The sequence below is a fragment of the Simochromis diagramma genome, unplaced genomic scaffold (genome assembly GCF_900408965.1).
Source record: "Simochromis diagramma unplaced genomic scaffold, fSimDia1.1 OVJJ01000026.1, whole genome shotgun sequence".
Taxonomy (NCBI): domain Eukaryota; kingdom Metazoa; phylum Chordata; class Actinopteri; order Cichliformes; family Cichlidae; genus Simochromis; species Simochromis diagramma.
In genome coordinates this window covers 10,063,211-10,085,337 of record NW_024386985.1, presented here as the reverse complement: position 1 = coordinate 10,085,337, position 22,127 = coordinate 10,063,211, and the positions used below count along the sequence as shown (strand labels likewise).

The window sequence follows — 22,127 nt, the reverse complement described above, 5'->3', positions numbered from 1 at the left end:
CATTTTAGTAAATCTAATTCATGCAACCAAAGCTACAGAGAAGAAAGTTTCTGCTGCTAAAATTTTGTCCTTCGCCTACAGATTCTCCCTATGATATGCAGAATCTGTTTATATAGAATAAACTGATGAAGATAATAGAAATCAGTGTCAGCACACACTGTAATGATTAAGCGACCACGCCCTTAATCATGCATAATCTTACAAGTTAATACAATTCCAATGACAGACATATAGGGTTCATTAACAGGGAAATTAACTATAGACACCAAAACATTTTCTGTACCTTGTTGTAGACAACATATACACCTTATTCAGTACACCTGATCACCTACTTGCCAATCCAAATATCTAATCTGACAGCAACTCAGTGTATTTGGGCGTGCAGACATTTTTCCAACTGAGCACCAGCAAAGAGCAGAAAGGCAATTTAGATTACTTTGAATGTGACATGGCTGAGAGCATCAGACAGGTTGGTCTGAATATTTCAGAAACTGCTGCTCTACTTGGGTACGATTTCTAACATTTTACAGAGAAAATCAAAGAAAATATCCAGTTCTCTGGGAGAGCACCCTTGAAGGTTTGATGTGCTGTGATGGCCTACAGCAGCAGAAGAATACTCCGGTTGCCTCTCCCGTCAACAGAACAGAATAGAAGTTTGGAAAAATGCTTTGATTTCTGCTGCAATATTCTGATGCCACAGTCACAATTTCATGAATCCAACCCGCCTGGTATCAACGGTTCAGCCTGCTGGTTGTGGTGTAATAGTGTGGGAGATATTTCCTTGCTTTAATTCAGGGCCCTTAGTACTAATTTCTAGTCTGTGGGACCTTACCTGGCTTTGGACCTAGCCTCAGAACAACTGCAGATCTTGCCACATCAGTATGACAAGCAACTTATCTAAGATAAAACTTACCCTGTCACGTTGCTGTTGCTACCCTGTGTTTTATTATTTATTGTAATTTTGTCTTGTTGCCACTTCGGTGGCTGTTTGCGAAAGTTTACAGTATAGAAACTTACTATCTGCTTTAAAATGCTTATGTTTCTGTTTAAAATAAATTTAAATTGGTGGTCTAGAATGTCATTTTAATGGACACATGTAAGCCAATATGACTGAAGTATTTGCTACAGTGTTAATACAGCATCGTTAACAGCCAAAGAGCGATCAAAGTCCGAGCCTCCTCCTCTAAAATCATAATACCACTCAATATTGATCTATGATCAGGTTTCATAGCCGTCTCAGAGGAGTGTTTTGAGAAAGATCTCTATGTGCTGGAGTGTGTTGATGTGCTGGCCTGTACATGTGTGGATCCATGAGAGATAGAGAGAGGAAGATGAAAACAGAGAGAAGAGAGTCTCTTTTTACTGTTGCACATCTCTGGTTTCATAGGAGAGCATTCAGCAAGATAGAGATAGCGTATATTCATATATATATCAGGTAGACCTGAATATAATTTAAACAAAACATTCACTGTGCTCTGAGTAACTCTGTATTTATCTTAAGCTTTTTGACAACCCTGCATTTATGTTCTTTCCTCTTCAGTAAATACAAAAGAACAAACATCCATTCTTCCTTCTTTCACCCACAGGCTAAAACTGCTGCTCAGCTTAAAACAATCGCTCAGTCCTGTCACTTTCTCCCTCCCTCTACCTTCTTCTCCCTCCCCCTTCCCTCTACTTTTTTATTGCCTCTGAAAAGCCAGGCTAGAATAACCAGCAAGTCCAAACACATGCTGACAACCTCCCAGTCACACTTGTACACACAAACAACACACAAATGCAGCCCGAGACATACTAAAACAAAAACACACACGCACCTTGTGCGGTTGGGTAAGGTTCCCCCAGCTTGCAGAGGTAAATGGAGTGGAACAGGTTAGCACTGCTGCCTTATAGTGTCCCACCTGTACAAACACAGTGCCTGATCGTGGCTAAAAAGGCTCACACACAGACACGGACATGGACACGGACACACACTAATAGTGCTCCATCTGGACTGAGGCACTGGTGGGTTTTAATAGCTATCGATCATTTTCCCTGGTGACACACTCACACACTCACCTCCCTGTTACAGGCCAAACAGAGCCAGCTGAGGACTCATACAGGTCCCCAAGAGTATACACAAAGGCACACACTGCACATTTGCACACAACCTAATAATACAGTACCAAAAAGCCCTTTTTTTTGGTTTGTGTGTGTGCGTGTGTAAACGTGCGTGGAGAGAAAATGAAAGAGACCTGCTGCGGCTCACTCTGCCTTTCTTTTTAGATGAGGTTATTTAATTTACATAATGAGGCCCAGGCTCACTCTTATAGATTGAATTACTCTGAGACAACAAATAAAAATGAATACAGACAAGCACCCCTACAAACATACAAATCTCAGTATGTAACCCTTTCACTGGAGTTGTTCTCTCGCTTTGGCTGTGGTAAAAGAGCAACTGTAAAGAAAAAGTCAACTCTGAGAACCTGCAGTGTGCCCACCCTCACCCAATGACGTCATCGCACACTTGTGAGTGAGTTACAGTGCTCTGAAAGGGTCAAAATGAGGGAGAGCCAATCGATATTCCATATGATTCTGACCAATAAATCTAAGATGTGATTAGTCAGGGTAGTTAGCGACGATTAATTGGCTAAGCTAATAAAGTCCTTTGAGTGTGAGGGTGCCAGAGAGGCTGCTGGGAATCGTGTTGATTTTACGAGCAAATTAATTAAAACGGCGCCTTAAAAATCCCCGTCAAAGTCCGGCATCAAACAGTCATTGTACACTCAGGGAAGGGCAGAACAAAGAGACATCAATCTGGGAGATTCAGTGTGTGTCTGAGTGTGTGTAATAATCAAACACAATGATTCCTTCCTTTACTCCATGTTGTAAATCTAGAAAGGAAAGAGGGACATTTGTCATTTAGCACTGTCTTTCCTCTTTCATTATAAAAATTGCTGCCACGGTATCTTATTACCGTGTAAGAGCTATGAGCATGTGTAAAGATGGGTCCACGTGAAAGTGTGCATGCACCCAACATAATTCTCAAATGGTGGTTAAAAAAAAAGCAAAGGGGGAGGGTGAAGATCTTTTCTAGGATAAAGACGCAGAGGCTAACAAAGGAGAGCATGAGGGGGAAAATGACATTGTTATGGATGATGAACTGTGCCACTGGTTTTGTCTCAGAGCCTCGGTTCAGTTTAAACTTTGTAGTGAAGTTTGTCCACTCTTAAACCAGTAAATTAGCGGTTGGCATCCTTGTGACAGATAACATAAACTTAAATAGCTCAAGTTGATCTATTTTTCAAATTCGCTCAGTTACGTCTAATCTAACAATTAAGCATCCATGTGCATTGCAAAATTTGGAAACCAAAACTAGAAATTGTGTTACTTTGAACAGTTATGTAAATAAAAGATTAACCTTTTTTCCCCAAATGACCCAAAGTTAGAATTCAAACCTTCTTTTCAACATATTTACCAAAATTGGTGTATTATTAAGGGGAAAGGTCCTGAGAAAATTTTATCTCTCTGAAATTTTTTAGCAAGATCTCAAACTTTGAATGGCTTGTTTTGGGCTATGATCTGTTCACAGTTATCATTTAAAAAAGTCCAGGCGAAGCAAATTTCAAAGCCTTCCAAATACGGTGTGTCCTCAACTATATGCTGTGTCTGCCTAACTATCACCGTCGAGACTCCTCTAAGCCTCACAAAATTAAACTGACTAAATAACTGATGCCGGCAAACCAGAAGAGCTGAAGCAACATATTTTTAGGACGCTGGTTCCTCAGTTCATAATGCAAACACGAAACAGCGGAGGTCAAGTTGACGTCTTAAAAAAAAAAGTCAGAGCACCCATTTGACAGCAGTAAGCCCCTCAGGAACATTTAGCAGACTCTGTGGTGGTGGTGCACAGTTCTGCCGAGCAGCGACACCTGCACAAATAGAGTGCCACCTTCATGGAAGAATCATCAGAAGAAAAACTTTCCACTATCCACAACCCAAAATTCTCCATCCAGACTTCTGCAAATAAAAGTCTAAACAAACCTGATGCATTCTGAAAATCAGTCCTGTAGACTGATGATGGTAAAATGAAATTTCAGAGGGCGTGCAATGAACGCAAATGTGTTTTGAGGGAAAAGGGGTGCAGAAATTTATAAAAGCAACACCTTTTCAAATCCCGAGGACAGGGCTGCATGGATCGTGCAGTCAGTAGCATGGAATGGAAGGATTAGATTAATCCACAGCAAATCCTGGAGGCAAACATCACAATGCATGTAAAAGCTGAATAGAATGGCTTCTAAAACAACATACAGATCCTAAACATACCTTAAAATAAAGTAAATGACTTTCTCAAGAAGTATAAGCTAAAGTTTCTGACATGATCCTCAAAATCCCAAAGAAACTGTGCATGAAATATTTTAATTGTGTTCATTTTTAACTTCAGTTCCTTTGTAAACCGGGTCGTACCACTTAAAGGTGCGTCTAAATCTAAACATATGCTGCAATATTTTTGAGTACTATCAGTGATATGTATAGTTACATTTGAGAGTACTACCACATGGAGTCTCCAGAGCTGGATCTGTACTCTAAAGCAAATGCTTGCTCTTTCTTTAATCCATTACTTTCAGCTGAATCTTTCAGCCAATTTAATCTAAAGTTTCGCTTTCCTTTTCATCTGCATATTTATCAACTGATTTATCTGCTTGATCAGTGTTTTTGTGCACTTTTACTGCACTCTAATTGTGTGGTTCAGGTGTTATGATGGCCTCAGTCTACAGACCCAGACATTTACACACATACGCCGAATGTGCGAGCTTGCTTACAGTCCAGCAGGACACACACAATCGCCACAGCTGGGTGCTTTTTTCCGTCACATAGCAGCTGAAACAACAATTGTTCTCACAGCGTAAGACCATTGTGTGTGTGCACTGTCTCAAACGCTTCAACAGTCTGTCTCCTTGTCTCTCACTCACCCTGCAAATCTCGAGGGATGCCCAGTTTGACGTAAAGAGCAAAAGTTTCTAAAACGTTTTACTGCTTTTGCACTTGTGCTTTTCTTTCTCACTGTGTGGTGCTTTGGCCAGTGTTTCAGTTTAAGCTACTGATACCAACACAAACATGGAGAGCAGTCTGAGATTTTACTGAAATGAGCTGCTGTAACAATACAATTAGGCCACAGCCTGTTTCCATCACAGGGGAAATCCTGCTGCCTGGTTGGCCACTGATAGGAGTGAGACGAGAGAAAGAGTGAGAGAGGAGGATGAGAATGATAAGAGAAAAGCAAAGTGTGGGGGGATACGTGAGGAGGACATCTGTGATCCAGTCCAGAGGGAAAACAGCGCAGAGGTACCGTAAGAATGTAGGGGGTGAAACATACGAATGAAAGGCCGGAGAGGAAAAGGTTATGATAAAATACACAAATGTTGAGCAAGCAGCAAGGGTTAGTTAACCAGAGGAAAGACGAGGCAACTTAGAAGGCACAATTGTACCACTTCGGGACAGGATGCAGCTGAGCAGGAACAAAGCACTAAGAAAGACAAAAAAAAACCAACAAAAAAAAACATGTTTGTGTGACAGTGTTGATTCTTTATCTTGAAAATAAACCCCAGAAGCAGTCAGGAAAGTGTCTCTGGCCTTTGTGTTGCATATAAAACAAAGTGTTTCTGTAAAATCTGTCCTATAAATAAACATCTGTTTTTGTTTTCACATCTGGATTAAATATTACGATGACATCCTATTTTTTTTTCCACTTAAAAATGTTGATGACCTCTGTTTTGTTTTGCTTCTTTTTCTTTTTTAAATTTACTTATTAACATATTCATTTATTCTTTTAGTGAGCATGAGGAAAATCATATAAGAAACTGTGGATGTTAATCTTTAAATATGCTCAACAATGACTGCAAAAGTGCATGTAAAAATTACAGGTCAAACATTATATATTTTTTATGGTTACCATTATGGCTACTTGATGTTTGCATCCACTGCTGTCTAAATGTCCAGGTCCGGGAACAGCCAACTACATGATTTCTTACTCTTATGGTAAATGTATGGGTACTTATCCCATACGTTCCTGCACAGAAAATCACTTTGGCAAACTACCATGCTGTGGTTACCCCTTTATAACTTTTTATGCATGGCAACCAGGGAAGAAAAGCAGGCCCAATTCATTCATCCAGGCTTCGGTCATATTGAAGCATTTAAGGGTTCTGTATTAAACACCATTTGAAAGTATATAAAACAGAATTCACCAAGGCTGACTTTTGCCATGGGATTTGACTCTTAAAAGCACTTTAATTTAAATGAGATAATAACTTTAAATGACATCATATGTTTTGCCTTAACTTAATTCGTCTATTCAGGACAATGGGTGAAGCCATACACATGGATCCCTGCTGTCTGGTGGCGACCACAAGAACACTGATTTCTTTTGTGTGTGTGTGTGCTTTAATTTAAATGAAAAGAAGCCATGAATAGATCAATGAGCAAAGGTGGATAAATATTTCAGAATGTGCTGGTTGAACATCGTAAGCAGGCATCTAAAGAACTCGTACATATTCTGCTTCCTCTTAATTTTCTCACTAGAGTGATTGTTATGAAACTACAAAACAGTTAATGAAACTGACAGAACGTAACGTAATAGGAAACGCTGCATAAATTTACTTTGCAAAACTCATCTTAAGCGTTTCCTAATGTGTCCCGTCGCCTTAAAGAAAAGCAATTTCTCTCATAACTGAAACAAAATAAGATCTGTTAAGCCAACCAGTTAGATCAGATTATATTTGACTTTATTAATAGCCCGAGTTTGACACATACAACAGTACATAAAGACAACATTAGCAGCCATAAAAAGTCAGACGGTGGTGGTTTTTTATGATCCAGTTCAGCCTCCTTAGGTGCCTCTCTGAGCCAGCCAGCGCCAGGGGACTGATTTACTTGTCACACAAGGGGGACATATTTAGACTGGATGTGCTGGAGAGAGTGTGCAGTAAAGCTGGCAGGGCAGTGGATGACCCAGACAGTGGGAGTGTGGGGGAGACACATAAGACACACCAGTTAACCTCCTGCCATTAAACCAGCTTGATTTCTGACCAAGGGCCATGGGACAATGGAGTGTACTGCACTAATTACACACCCTGACACAGATAATAGGACATATACTTGCTCTTTATGAGAACAAACAGACGTCTGTAGATCTCTTTAACAACTTGCAGTTTTAGCAGAAATAAAAGGTCTTAAATATGGCTTTGCAGTGTGCTGTCTTTGCAGAAGCAAGAGACTTGATTAAAACATGTCTCTTGATGACTGAATCAACAGACAGTTGTCTTGAAATGTCAGAGTACTGGTTGATGCCAATCCACCCAGAATGTGCAGTGCTAGGTGGATTGTGACTAAATATGTCTGTGTTTATATTAACCTTTCTTGGGTGTCAAATTTTAACTCCCTCAGAATTTACCGTACACAGTACAGTCACAAGGAAATGCAGGGTGTGTCTATGTGCTAGGTAAGACAAATTATATGGGACCACCAACCCGAGACCACCATAATATTCCGAGACCAATAAGTAAAACATCACAAAGACTTTCCATCGCCAGTCTGCATATACATGGAAAAATAAGCTGTAATTTGTTCATACAAAAAGGGTTTCGGTGATTTCATCTGTAAGTTTTCAGAATTATCCATGTTTTACTGAAACAAAAACAAAAGAAATGAGGTTAATTACAAAGAAACCTGTAATAAAAAGAGCTCAATTTGTAAAAAAAAAATAAAAATAAAAATAAAAATAATAATAATAATTTATATATAACATTTTAAAGCCACCCTATTTTATTATTTTTTTAAACAATTTATTTACTTTTATAAAGTAACATAGATAAAATTAAATAAAACTCTACAAACTGATAAAAACAAGAAACAATTACAGGCCTGCTACAAAATATTATGAGTCAGGTGTAACTTTGATTTTTTTGTCTCAAATTCAGCAATATATTCTTTATCATTATTAGTAAACCAGAGCTATTACTGGGTGCATACACCTTTCTTACCCTATATAAAAAGACAAGTATTTAATTTCAAGCAGTTTGAGTGTTGAAGGAAAATATCACTTCTCCACATAGTATCATCTATTTTAAAGTCATAGAAACTTTGAAAAGTTTAGCCTGATGAAATTCATCATATATTATGATTTATTTTTACTTTCGCGTGGTTCTAAACGACTAAATGAAAAGCTTCCATGTGTGCAAAAAAAGTTTAAGTAAATAAAAAAAAGGCATAAATAAAAGTAACAGTAAAAGTTAGCAGATGAGTATTTGGGCTGGTTCACAACAAAATCATCGTAATAAGAGAGACTGAGGTCTGGACGCGCTGCTCTGATCGCTGCCTGTCCCGCCACTGACAGTAAAGCGGGTAACCAAATATTCAAAAACAATACGTCATCCCACAATGCAGCGCGCTTACGTTCTCCTTTACAGCATTACCTCATCCCACAATCCACCGCGAGATTAAGAATCTTCTGGGTGGTGGTCGTCTAGGCAACGCGCCTTATCGGAGGACTCAGCCCCGCCTCAGAGACACGCCCCTCAGCCAATGGGAGAGCCCCGTCATGACATCATGGTTATTTTTAGAGAGGCAGCGGCAGCAGATAAGGTTTGCCTCCACGCTGGACCGCTCAGAGTATACACACACGCAAGCGGTGAGCACACCGGAGACGCTCGGTGGCTGACAGGAAAAGTTAGAGCCGCGAGGCGCTTTTCATTCACGGACTCAATATAAGTCTGGATACTTTGACAAAAGCTTTGTGAACAATTTCCACTCAACATAGAACAACCGACCATCGCTTGGTGAAAGAAGTAAGTTCTGATTCCTGTGTCGAGAAAAGTGCGCTCTCAAAGTTTGGAAGTTTTTACGCACAGAGAGGACGTTTGGAAACCAGTGTTTTCCTCCTCGGTAACCAGGAAGAAGAGAAGGGGGGACGGAAAGCTGTTTTTGTAGAAGACTGTGTAGCTACATTCGGTTTTTGTTTTATTTTTTTCTTCTATGTATACCAAGATGGAAACTACTTTCTATGACGACTCACTCAACGCTTTCTCCCAGCACGACAACGCCGGCTACGGATACAGCAACCCCAAAGCGCTGAAACACAACATGACACTGAACCTCACCGACCCGACGAGCGCTCTGAAACCTCACCTCCGCGCCAAAGCTGGCGACATCCTCACCTCCCCCGACGTGGGTTTGCTGAAGCTGGCCTCTCCGGAGCTGGAGAGGCTGATCATCCAGTCCAGCAACGGACTCATCACCACCACGCCGACCCCGACCCAGTTCCTGTGCCCCAAGAATGTCACTGACGAGCAGGAGGGCTTCGCGGAGGGGTTTGTGCGCGCCCTGGCTGAGCTCCACCACCAGAACATGCCGGGCACAACAAACGTGAGTGTCACCTCGACTCCACCGGCAACTGTCAACACTGCGCTGCCGCCTGTTTCATCTGTTGCCGGTGCCACCGTATACAACAACAATGCTGCCATGCGCTCTGAGTCGCCGGTTTATGAGGACTTGAACACTTTCAACCCGGCCATCAGTACCGTGTCGGCACCAAACTACACCACCTCAGCCCCCACTATGTCCTTCTCTGCTGCCCCGCCTCAGCTTCCCATCTACGGCCAGCCTTCCCCTGCCCAGCTCCCCCGGCTCACTGCGCTCAAAGAGGAGCCCCAAACCGTGCCCGAGATGCCAGGGGAGACCCCTCCTCTTTCTCCAATCGATATGGAGAGTCAGGAGCGCATCAAGGCTGAGAGAAAGCGGATGAGAAACCGCATCGCTGCCTCCAAATGCCGGAAGAGGAAGCTGGAGCGGATCTCAAGGCTGGAGGAGAAAGTGAAGACCCTAAAGTCACAGAACTCCGAGCTCGCATCCACCGCCAACATGTTGCGCGAGCAGGTGGCCCAGCTGAAGCAGAAGGTGATGAACCACGTAAACAGCGGGTGCCAGCTTATGTTAACGCAGCAGCTCCAGACCTTCTGAGGTGGTGTCAGCGACAGAGGAGAGAGAGAAAAGACTGTAGTTGAAAGAATAGGACGCTTCCTGTGGTAGTGAGTGTCTGCGACTCCCGAAATCGTTCCGGTATTTGGGATGATGTGGCGCGACACTGGCGGGACCGGGGACGGTACCAAACTGAGTGCCACGCGCTCCCCAGTGGCGCGTCCTAGAGATGGGCTCAGGACTGTGACAATAGCCATGAACCAGAAGGGACCTGGCAACAGGCAGAAACCCCTTCTGTTTCTGTGTCGTGCTGTTTTTCTTTACAGAACTGGACAGGACTGACGTTTTCTTGATTTACACCGAGCCCTGCATGGACTTCATCATGACCATCAATGGAAAAACTCAGTATTAGAGGATTTTTTTTTTTTTTTAATCACACGCAATACAGACTTTTCTTGCTGTAGCCATAATTAATGGCCTCACTTTTTAGGCGTGTTGGTCAACTCTAAACGGCTGAAAAGTTGCAACAAATGCTGCCTGACTCATGAGTTAAAGTACAAAGTACATTTTTTTCTTAATTGTAAGAAATTAAGTTAGAAAAGCTTCAAGATTTACTTGTTTTTTTCTAAAGCTGTTAATGGGGTTTCACTCATTGTTATATGTATATAAGATCAACTTGGAGTACTTATGTTTACCATTTGTAATAAGAATACTGTATAATTTTTTATGTTTGTTTTCTGAGCACTTAAGAAAATAATCAATATTTAAGAAAATAAACCAGATAAAATGAAGCAACATGGCCTCTGTGTACTTGTAAGAGTGTGACATAAAAAGTGGGTGTGCCACCAAAGAAGTCAAACAATAAAACATGTTGCAACATGTTGTAAGAGCTGCTAGTGCTGAGTACCTCAAGCTAAATTCCATTAGTACTGGTATTGATTGAAGCTGAGTGATTGTGTTTCAGCTGGAAGGCCGGGCTCACTTACTCCTGATGGAGGCCAATTCTGCAAATTGGGGTTGTAGAGTTTGCGATCTCCACTTTTGTGTCTCAGCTCACACAGGCTCAGAAGAAGAAAAGTGTAACTGCCCTATAAAGTCTCCCATTGCTTTGAGCAATAAGTAACATTTTCACATCATGTAACACTCACTCACAATAGGCTAAGGTGTGCAACCCTTAATTAAGAAATCTGGAACTGATTTGATTAATACGACATCTCCCTTGCTATTTCATCATTCAGTTATTCACCATTGCTCTGTCCTTTTGTAAGTATTCAAAAAGGTTTCAGCATGTCAAAGAAAAAAAAGAAGTGTTAGGTTCTGAAGTGCAAATCTCTGTATGGGATAAATTAATACAATAAACTGTGGCTTGGTGGGATTATGTGTATATATATGGTGAGTCTTTTTTTTTAATCACATAGTCATCTTTCAGTCAGTACCAGCTAAAAGAACAAACAATAACCCAAACAAAGGCTTTGTGGTGATGGCTTTAACCACAAGAAAAAAGAAAATACAAGCCTGGAGCTCAGTATCTCAAAGTGCTGAATATTCTTTAACTTATTTACGGTACAGCAATGTGGGCCTATAAATATGTTATGAGCACTTTTTAAATAAATTGGGATTTTTTTTGGGGGGGGGGGGGGGGGTCAAATTTTTCACTTATAAAAAAACAGGCGTAATTTTTTTTTTCTTGATATCCTCACTAAACCCAGCAATTAAAGTGAGTCTCGTTCATGCTTACGCAGCAGGTGCAGCTCAGGCGTGGCCTACAGCAGATAAAAGGAGTGGGCTTTCAAATACTGCTGGACATCAGCACGTGTGCTGCTCTTAATGAAACACTGGAGGGCGACATACATTGGGGTGGATTACCGGAGAAATTGCCTGAAGTGCTCGAAATCTCCACAGATCTGTTGCAATTTATATCGGGTTATCAGATATTAATTTGTGGGGAAATTAATAGAGACTGTCATTTAGAGTGTAAATAAAACAGAACGGGTTGTTGACTGAAAACCTAACGACGTCTCTGACACACTGTGATGCTAAGGCTGACAGAATATTAAATGTTCTCTTTCTTTTCAATCTTTATATTTTCCGATTTAATTTTTTGTTTGCTTTTTAATTCTTTTATATACAAACAAACATCAAATATCTTTATAACACAACCTGTTTGAACACGTCAAATAAGGGAATTCAGGTGTTGTCTTTGTTTTAATTGTTTGCATTATTTTTCCTTAATAGAGACAATCTCTGTGGGAGACATATCCAAATAGACACTTTTCTCCCTTTCCCTTTAATTATTCCTTTAGGAATCCCGATTTCTCTACAAATCTGCTCTGATTTCTCAAACTTGGGGCATTGTGACATCATTCCGGAAAGCAGTGCCCTCCCCTGCCATATAAGGAGAGGGAACGCTCGGAAGACCCACGTCAGGACCGAGGAGGCGTTTATTACGGGAAGTGAATCGACTGACTCCATAATCTCCTCTTTGCATAATACGATGTGTCCTGAGACGTAATCTAAAGAATAGACCGGACTTAATTAAACAGGCAAATCCATCAAAGGACTCCAAGGGCGACTAAAAGCAGACGTCTAGATGTTAAATATCAGGAGATCATAATAAAAACAAACGTTCTTTAACAAAATCCGCATTCTGTAGAATAGTTCACTAACAGCTCACATAAATGATAATAGGAACAATAGAATAGAAATAATATGTTGATCGATCTAGTTGCTTGGTATCCAGGCTATTTTATACCTAAACTTCCCCACATTCAAAGGGGGCATATGTATATTTTTACTAAAGAAGTTTACATGTATTTGAAAGTTAAAGTTACTTTGCAAATGTTTGCATTATAGTACAGGCTTCAGCCACTCCCTTAGTCACACTATAGAGTCTTTAATTTACGCATCTAATCTATAAAATAAAATGGATTGTTATACAAAAACATGCTGCTTCATGCTAATAAATACTGTTAGACTGTCTCCATGAGACTTCATGCAGCAGTATTCTGCTGCATGAAGTCTAACTGTACTTGTATTGGGGGAGTTTCTTTCAGGGTATAAAACTTCTGCTAATTTTACTCATAAATATTATTAATAGCTCTATATCTCTTCATCAAATGATAAAAGGAAATCAAAAGTTTTCATTATTATATATCAAACCGATTTTGACATTTAGGCCAAGAGTGATTCAAACATAAGGGAGAATCTTTCTTCTCCCCCACACACCATTATCTATTTTATCGCTTTCACAAACATGCAAAACAATGTTATTTTTACACAGCTATTATTCTTGTCACCTCTTACTAATACAATACTAATATAATAATTTCACAGTGATTGAGGATTGAAGTGCTATTACTAGATAAAACAATTAACTGCATCTAATGGAAACTTGACCGCGTAATTGCACAAAGGTCAGGTTGAGCCGGCTGAATCTGTACAGTGAAAGGCTTCTGTCTGTTGTAGTTGCTATGGGCGGGGTATTTTACTAAGCAATATGGTACAAAATACACAAACAGAAATCAGAACAACAAATTCTAACAACTGTGGCGCATGAAGGCTGAAGGAACATTTTTTTTATTTTCCAGCAAATTTAAAATGTGGAATAAAGTCAAAGGTTTTGAAAGCCATGCAGCATCAAATTCTAAGAACCCTTATGCAGTGGATGTGATCCGGACAAAGAGAAGGGATTTGGTTTATGGTATCTCACATACTGAGGATCTCCTGAATCTTTTGGTTGCAGAGGGGGTTATGACAACAGCAAGGAGATCTATTGTTTTGTCCATCAGGACCCATAAAGATCAGAACTCCAGGGTCCTGGACATCCTGGAGGCCAGAGGTGAACGAGCATGTCGGAAATTCTTCCATCCGTGTCTTATGCTGGCAGAACCTGAACTATACCAGCGAATCAAGACCTATGTAAGGAGTATGAACGAGCAAGTTCAAGATAACAGGAGACAGCTCATTGGGTATTTGCTGGAGAGAGATTGTGAATGGGGGAAAAAATTAACAGATCAAACTGGAACCCAGAGAACTTATACTAAAAGGATTAAAAAAGGATCTAGTGTTACAAAGAAAGGAAGTGGTACCATAGTACTTGCAACATCAGAGCATCCACCAGCTCAAAGTAAACCAGAAAGCCTCATTTACATGGCTGCTAGAATAGGGGATCTCTTATTACTTGAGGAGCTGTTAAAAGACAGTGATATCAACACTGTCAATTCTTCCAAAGAAACTCTATTACATGTAGCTGCAGAAAATGGGCATTTATCCATCGCTGAGCTCTTGATTCAAAAAGGGGCTAGATTGGACCTCCAGAATGACGCTGGCCACACAGCTCTTCACAGAGCAGCCAGCAGAGGGCACACAGAGCTCATGAAGACCCTAGTGAAGGCTGGGGCCCCTATACATACTCTGGATTTGAAAGGCAAAACTCCCATTCACCTGGCAGCAGAAAATAGGCATCTGAAATCTGTAAAACTCTTGGTGGAGGAGGAAGCCAGGCAGTCTGAAAGTCACAGACAGAATATGTTTCTGCACATGGCTGCCATGGAAGATGATTGGAGGTTGGCTGAGTTGCTGTTGCAGAGCGGGGCCACTGTTGATGCCTTAAACAGCCATAACAAAGCAGCTCTGTTTTATGCAGTCAAGGAGAGCAATGAGAAAACAATGACTGTCCTTCTCAATGCAGGGGCTAAAGCTGACTATGATGTCATATATGAAGCCATTAATCTTCATCAAGAATCAATTCTCCAGCTGTTGCTTGGTGAGTTTGGTCCAGTTCTATTTCAATTCATTGCTTTGTTTTTGAGATGTTACACAAATACAGAATAAACCTGCAAAACATCCAAGCTCACGGTCAGTTTTGTTCAAACCACAGCTAATGCCAGAGGAGTCCTGAACAAAGACGCCCTGGGATCCGCTCTCTTTTCAGCTGTTCGAATGAACTTTGATGGTGCGGTGAGTGCACTGATAGACAGTGGAGCAGATGTGAACATGCGCGACGGTCGCAGATATACGCCTCTCCTACTGTCAGCTGAGCTGGGACACTCAGAAGTCTTCAGGTGACCTCTTTCAAAATAAATTCAGCGGCAATAAAGTAGCCCCCGTAGGCCTTCACACTCACACTCAAGAGCATTTCAACAAAATCAATCATATCATTGTGGGAATCACGTAATTATGTAGTTTACTTAAAGAACATACTAGAATAAGAAGAACACTGTCTAACTACCTTTATAAAATCCACCCTGCCTCATAAATGTCTATATTCACAAATATAATTTATGTATATGTTAAAAAAAATAGCAGTGAGATATTTGTGGCACCAGATGCTGGTCCAAGTCAAATAGCAGAATAAAATCACGACTGTACAGGCGCAATGACACAAATGGGTTTAGAAAAGGCAAAATGCTCATCATTGTCCTTCTATAACAAATATGTATTTTCCATGTTTGTTTCTAATTTTATATATATCATCATTTATGTTGTGTTGTACATATTTGGTGCAGAGCATATGCATCTATTTTAACTGTCCCTTTTCTGTATTTATTTAGCAGCTAATCCAAATATGTAATATCTTACATTTTGGCTTTTTTTATTCTAGTGTTCTCGTAGCAAAAAATGCAAAACTGGATGCTACTTTATCTGACCTCTCCTCAGCATTGCACTTGGCTGCTCGCAGTGGTAGCAAGCCCATAGTGCACACACTGCTAGAAAAAGGACTGGACCCAAACATTAAGGGAGCTAAAGGCCACACCCCTCTCCACCTGGCAGCTCAATGTGACCGGCCTGACATAACTGGTCTGCTGTTAAAAGGTGGAGCACAGGTAATTGTCAGAGCATTAACGGTTGCTATCAGTTCTGTAGATTTTCAGTATATTAATGCAAAGTTGTGTGTCATTGCTATAGGTAAATGTAGTAGGCCAGGATGGTCTGACCCCTCTGCATATAGCCAGCATGCAGGGTCACACAGACACAGTGATCCAACTTCTTCATAACAAGGCAGAACCTGGAGTCAAAGACCGGCTGGGGAGGACAGCCCTGCACTGGGCAGCCTTTTCCCAGGTAGATAGCTGTGTGGTGGACTTGCTGCTGTCAGCCAAAGCTGACCCAGATGCCACTGATAATGAGAAAAAAACTCCCCTCCACCTGGCTGCTATGGAGGGGAAAGTAGACGTGGCGATTTCACTGCTTTCCCACAGGGCAAAGAGGCGAGCTAGAGACATGGATGGCTCCACTCCTCTTCATTACGCAGCAGCTGGTGGGCACGTCAGTGTGGTTACAGCCCTTCTTCAGCCGCTCAACAATAAGGGGACTGAAGACAGGAATGCATGGAGGAAAACACCACTTCATGCTGCAGCTGAGAAGGGACATGATAGTGTAGCTCTGCGGCTCCTGGAAGCTGGGGCCAAGATAAATGCTACAGATCACAATAAAGACACACCTCTGCACTGTGCTGCACGTGGTGGACGCCACAAAGTAATGAAAATACTTGTAAACTGGGGACAAGCTGGAAATGTAGGATGGAGGAATAAAGCCAATCTGCAGGCTAAAAATAATATAGGGAAGACACCATTGCAAGTGGCAGAAACTAAACACACACCAGAGCATGAGAACACTGCAATTTTACTCAAGAGGAAGATGTTTCTTATGAAGTAAACATCATAATTTGTGAACGATGTTGATCCAAGCACTTTGCAACTTGTTCTCTAGTGTGTGTCTTTCTCTTATTTTTGTTTATATTTTTCTCGTTTTGCATATATCGCTCTTGATTCATTGTATTTCTTCCTGTTTGCTATGTATTCTTGCAGTCAACTATTCATATTTTATTCTTAGGCATGCACCTAAAGGTCGATTATTGTTTGCTCTTCTACTTTCATCCAGATTAAAATGAAACTCAGACTTTTCCTAGCACCTTCCACCGAATACACCTTCGGCTAAGCTGACTGATACCTTTTTGTGGTGAAGCATTAAAAAAAATCTAACCATTACTTCTTTTTGCCCACCTGTGGTTTTAGAGTTAGTCACTTCAACAACCATACAGGAAAGTATGTTGATAGCATCTAGCCCAGCTTACACCTTTGCAGATCCTCTTTAAAGGTTATACAAATTGTATGCAAGCCTGGGTTTGCAAGCGTTGGGTCAAACTCCAAGCACAGAAAGACAGCAGTGCTTGGTGACAGCTATTCTGAACCACATCCTTCATAAGAATAGAGCACATGGCAAGCTGAATAACGATTTTATTCCTCCATTTATTTATTTTTATTTCAGTTTGTTGTTTGTTTGTTTGGACAAGTAAAGGTCTAATGTCTGTATATGGAGGTGGCCTACTTGAACAATACTCTATAAAAATATCATTTGATGTAATAGGAAAACCCAAGCCTTTGGCCTCAGAAGCTATGATTGTCCCCTTTAGCAAGAATGAGTTCTGGTACATGGTTCCATCAATTAGGGCAAGTCTTTCAGGTCCTGAAGCAGTAAAGCAGCCTCAGACCATCACATTACTACTGTTAAAGTTTAGTTCAAGCCAGATTTAATGGGACTCAAACTCAAAAAAAATATTAATTTTATTTTGCAATAGCATTTTGCAGTAAGAGAAGAAAAGAAAAATTAGTGATGAAAAAGTTGGTACACCCATGCACTTGGGCTAAATGAAATATGAATCAAAGGTCCTCATAAGGTGCCAGTGATTTGGGCCTCCTTAGGAAGAGGCTGGTGAAGCTGCTGAGAGTCTGGGGTAGTTTGATGCCAAGACCTACAGAGCTCTCCGAGGCCTTTAGAAAAGGACTGCAGAATATCTAAGATAATAAAAAAAGATTAACTTAAGTCACAATAGTCTATCTATTGCCTTTCAAATAATTTGTATTGGTTGATGGAGTCAAAGCAAACCAATTTTAGAGAATATTATTTGCAAATGACACAATTTAGCTTTGGTTCTCGTCCCTTGCACAGTTTGTGCATTTTCTAATCTGGTAATGTTTGCTGTTTCTCCATAGATATTTTGTTTAGCTTCTGCTCCCCCCATCCACCCAGGGAAGAGAATAGAGGGCATTCCTCTGTATACCATGTTTAGCTTGGAGCATAAAGTTCCCTGAAGACTGCTGAATTGGTCCACTATAAGTAATGTTGAACTAAACTTAATAGTTGACAGTAATGCAAACCCCTGGAAGTTATTTCTGCTTGGAAATATTAGTTTCTGATGCCAAGATATTTTTGTTATATCAAAATATATAAGCTATGTAGGTATAACTTAAGTATACCTAACTCTTTTTCTACTGACACTAAATTAATCCATCTCTAAATCTAAAAAAAAAAAAAAAAAAGCAGGAAGGAAGTGTTATGATATCTGCAACTTTAGGTTGTTGTTGAAAACAAGTGGTTTGTTGTTGACACAAGAAGTGACACGGGCGTTCTTCACTTCAGTAAAAATACAGATACTTGTGTTAAGAAAAATACTCCAGTCATAGTACTGAAGTACTCATTCAACTTATTTACTCAAATAAAAGTAAAAAAAAAAAAGAAGTTCAGGCTCTGAAATGTACTGAAAGTAAGAAAGTAAAAAGTACCCTTTTGTAGAACTTTGTGCAAAGCTAACTGAACCTCATGCTGTAACATAATAAAATAATACCCATCCATTCGCTTCCGCTTATCCTTTTCACTGGAGCCTATCCCAGCTGTCATAGGGCAAGAGGCAGGGTACACCCTGGACAGGTCACCAGTCTGTCGCAGGGCTAACACACAGAGACAGACAACCATTCGCACTCACACTCCCGCCTTCATACCTATAGACAATTTGGATTAATCAATTAACCTATCCCCACAAACTGCATGTCTTTGGACGGTGGGAGGAAGCCAGAGTACCCAGAGGGAGCCAGAAAAATGATTACAGCCAGGGATGAAGATGGGGAACAGGTGGGGAGAGAGCAGTTTTAGTGGCTCAGCATGGGGAAGGATCACAACTCACAATCATTTCTAATGCGAGCTTCAGTAGGTTTTTTTGCAGTTATGCTGCTGCTTTTTGTGGATTTGCACAGCTGAATTCAGCTAGATGTAAGCACGTTTCCCATGCTATGTTGCCGGAGCTCCATCCCGAACACTGACAGCATTCTGTTTATACTGTCTTTACAAGACAGCATACAGCTGGTGTAAGGGTTAAATTCAGTGAAGGAATCTAATCATCAGCTTACATTCAAATAAATTTCTGCTACTCTTGATGTATCCTAACTCCCACCTTGAACAGCTCAGTGCTATAGATTCACCACAATATGGCAAACTAACCTGTTTACCCTGCACTAAACTGCTGAGAATTTGAATAATCCAAAGGTGATATAGCTTAGTTTGTTTTTAAGGATGTTTCACAATAGAAAAAAATAACTTCACATCGTATACAGATCCAATATTTGATTTAAAAATGAAGACATTACAAAACACACTGAGCAATCCTTGCAAAACTGCAAAAAAACAACAACAAAAAACTAATTTTGTCCCAAACATTACAGTAGTCACTGTATATTGATCATTTTTCACAAAATCAGTTATCATGCTGAGTTATCTTGTCAGGCTTTATGAAAAAGTATGTAAACGACACATTAAAAAAGTTGAGCATTTTAGTTTTGAGGATGTAATGTGTTACCTCGATTGGGACGGCTTCACCACCACCCTTCAGTGTAAGTATTTTTGTTTAGTTAGTGGTTAGTGGTTATTTTTCACATAAATATTGAAATGAGATGGCACAATGTTGCCTTATTTAGCCTCCTAAGACCCAAATTATTTCATGGCATGCATTTTTAATTTCTCTTTGCTGTTGTGACTTTATAGTGTTCGAACACTATAAAGTCACAATTGAGTAATCATGTGCAAAACTCCTTATTTGGTGTTTGAACACAGCAGCATTTTTCCGAGTGCAAAAACAAAAGGAAAAACAACAATTGTGCCCCTTTGAGCAATATGGCTCATTTAAAAGCCATTTGAAAGAGCAAAATTTAGTATTGTCGTCTAGACAACCCAAAATGTGATGTCCCTATATATGGACGCCAGGTCCTAGGAGGTTAAGGCAGGGTTAGGGTTAGGATGGAATTAACGTATGTTATAGGGTTTCTAGATTTATGTGGTATTTGTGTAACCATCATCCCCCTTTTTGTGTCTGGTAGGCTAGCCAATGTTGCCTTGTGCGCTAACTGGTAAGCAAGTCAGCTATGTTATATTAACCTTGGTAGGGTAGGGTTTTCATTTAGTTGACCTCATTTTGAGTTTTCTCCTATTTAGCATTTACTTTTATCTACTTTCTCTATACAGATTTGGATTTTAGTGATACAGTTAATAATTTTTCATTTAATTAAAGTTACAAAAAGTACTTTTTATACCTTTGTCCTTGTCTTTATGCCTTATTGCTTGGTTCCTGGCACTTGTATTGCCAGTTGTTGTTATTGTGTTGGACTAGGTTAAGCAACTCATCCAACACATTGGACTTGTTAATCTTGGCAAACATCATTGGATGGAATGGTGAGGATCGGTAGGAATTTAACTTAGTACATGTACTTGAGTATCTTACTGAAGTAAAGGTTTAATTTACTTAAGTGTTTCTATGTTACTCTACTTTCTGCCTCCTTAGATTCTTTTAGCTGCTCCCCCTTAAGGGATCACAACAACAGATAGCTCGTATATTTGATTTGACAAATGAATTCTTGGCACAAACCCAAAAAGATCTGTAATAGAGTTACTTTCTGTATTTTGCTGATTTTTGTTGAACTTTTAGAAACTTTGTATTTTAAAATTACCTGCCACTTAAAAACATTACTTCTTACACTCGCTCCACTTCTAAAACTGCTATAAATGATGCATAAACGATATGATTTTACCTCTTTCTGTCTGATAAGGTCCAGTGGTGGAGAATACACGTGTAAGATTTACGCTCAGATCACTTTGATGTTTGAAGGCCTGCAGTGATGATAAATATAAACTTGCCTCAAATGTCTTTAACCTAAAGCAATGAGTTTATTTTGCAAATGGTAGGAGTAGAAATTTATGTGAAAACTTGGGGGGGGAAAGTTCTGAGAAAATAAAAACTATGAAAATACAATGCTGAGTAAAATACAAATACCTGAAAATTCTAGGAATAGTAATTTCACACACTAGATTATCTTTCACTCGCACAGATTTTGATGCATTTAAATGCTTTACAAAAGCTTGGTATAGCTGCAAAATGTTGTAGATGATTGTGCAGCGGTGATTATTATCTGCATTTACCGTCATTTAGATCTTCCTGTGTGATTGTGGTCCTGGCAGCAAAACCCCTGAAGACCTATTAGCACTAGGGTGGGATTTTTTTTTTTTGAGGGATTTTTTTTTTTGAGGTTTAATGACAACAGGAAAAATGTGCGCTTCCTTCTCATCAGGCTAACTGTTACTTTTCCAACGCTGTTATATGAATAAGAAATGTCAACGAAACTTCGCACTAACAACTGTTAAAGTGTGTAAAATGTACTTTTTTTCCATCAAGGGTCAAAAATATCGTAGGACAATGCTAAAATATTCATCATAAAAATGTATTGTATTATTTGGTGTTAAGTAATAGAATTATAACAAATTATATAAGGATTCAATTTGACAGTATTTTTTGCCAGTGATTTTTAGCTCATTCTGTGTTTAATTTTGCACACCTGAGCTTTTGTCCCTGTTTCTCTTCTTCAAGAATGTTTTTTTGACAGCTGCTCTTCCACTAAGCGCATGATGAGGTCTGATTAGGCTTGGCAAAGTGTAGATGGTTCAACTGAAGCGCCAGATGCAGCTTTTTTCCCTGCTGTATGGTTATGTTTTACCGTATGAAACAGCCAGATGCAGCTCTCGGGTCTCATGTCAGATCTTTGCTTGATTTTTATCTCTGCTGAGTGGTTATGTTTTTGATAGCGTTTATTGCATGCATGTGTGCTCGTATGCTTGCAGGCATGTGAGCACAAATGCGTGTCATCATTCCATCTATAAACAAGATAGATTTGAGTGAACTGTGATTAAACTTTTTGGGTGTTTATAGTGGGGTTGTGTTAACAATCCATTAAAACTTGGCTTACATCCACCGGAGTCTGCAAGGTCAACTTAATGATTTGTTGGTTGAAATTTTACAAAAAGCCTTTTAAGTCACAAGATGTCTGTGAAGTTTCTCAGTTCTCACATTCACAAGT

The 22,127-nt window shown here is 40.0% G+C and overlaps 2 protein-coding genes across 2 annotated transcripts; both read left to right on the top strand.

Moving 5' to 3' along the window:
* Positions 1–8,536: 8,536 nt before the first annotated feature.
* Positions 8,537–18,515, top strand: LOC120738988 (CARD- and ANK-containing Inflammasome Adaptor Protein). Its single transcript, XM_040040611.1, has 6 exons — positions 8,537–8,822; positions 12,255–14,716; positions 14,831–15,014; positions 15,279–15,369; positions 15,504–15,776; positions 15,859–18,515. The coding sequence occupies exons 2-6, from the start codon at positions 13,504–13,506 to the stop codon at positions 16,606–16,608; spliced, it is 2,511 nt and encodes an 836-aa protein (XP_039896545.1). The 5' UTR covers positions 8,537–8,822; positions 12,255–13,503; the 3' UTR covers positions 16,609–18,515.
* On the top strand, positions 8,821–10,832 carry jun (Jun proto-oncogene, AP-1 transcription factor subunit). The gene has a single exon (XM_040040250.1). It carries the CDS (start codon positions 9,010–9,012, stop codon positions 9,991–9,993), a length of 984 nt encoding a protein of 327 aa, XP_039896184.1. The 5' UTR covers positions 8,821–9,009; the 3' UTR covers positions 9,994–10,832.
* Positions 18,516–22,127: the final 3,612 nt, after the last annotated feature.

What these genes read in the sequence shown, in the direction of transcription:
- jun (XM_040040250.1), top strand. Translation starts at nt 9,010, where the DNA reads ATGTATACCAAGATGGAAACTACTTTCTATGACGACTCACTCAACGCT.
- LOC120738988 (XM_040040611.1), top strand. Translation starts at nt 13,504, where the DNA reads ATGAAGGCTGAAGGAACATTTTTTTTATTTTCCAGCAAATTTAAAATG. An exon ending in GGACACTCAGAAGTCTTCAG is followed by an intron (nt 15,015 to 15,278) that starts GTGACCTCTTTC and finishes TTGTGGCACCAG; the next exon opens with ATGCTGGTCCAAGTCAAATA. An exon ending in TGTTAAAAGGTGGAGCACAG is followed by an intron (nt 15,777 to 15,858) that starts GTAATTGTCAGA and finishes TCATTGCTATAG; the next exon opens with GTAAATGTAGTAGGCCAGGA.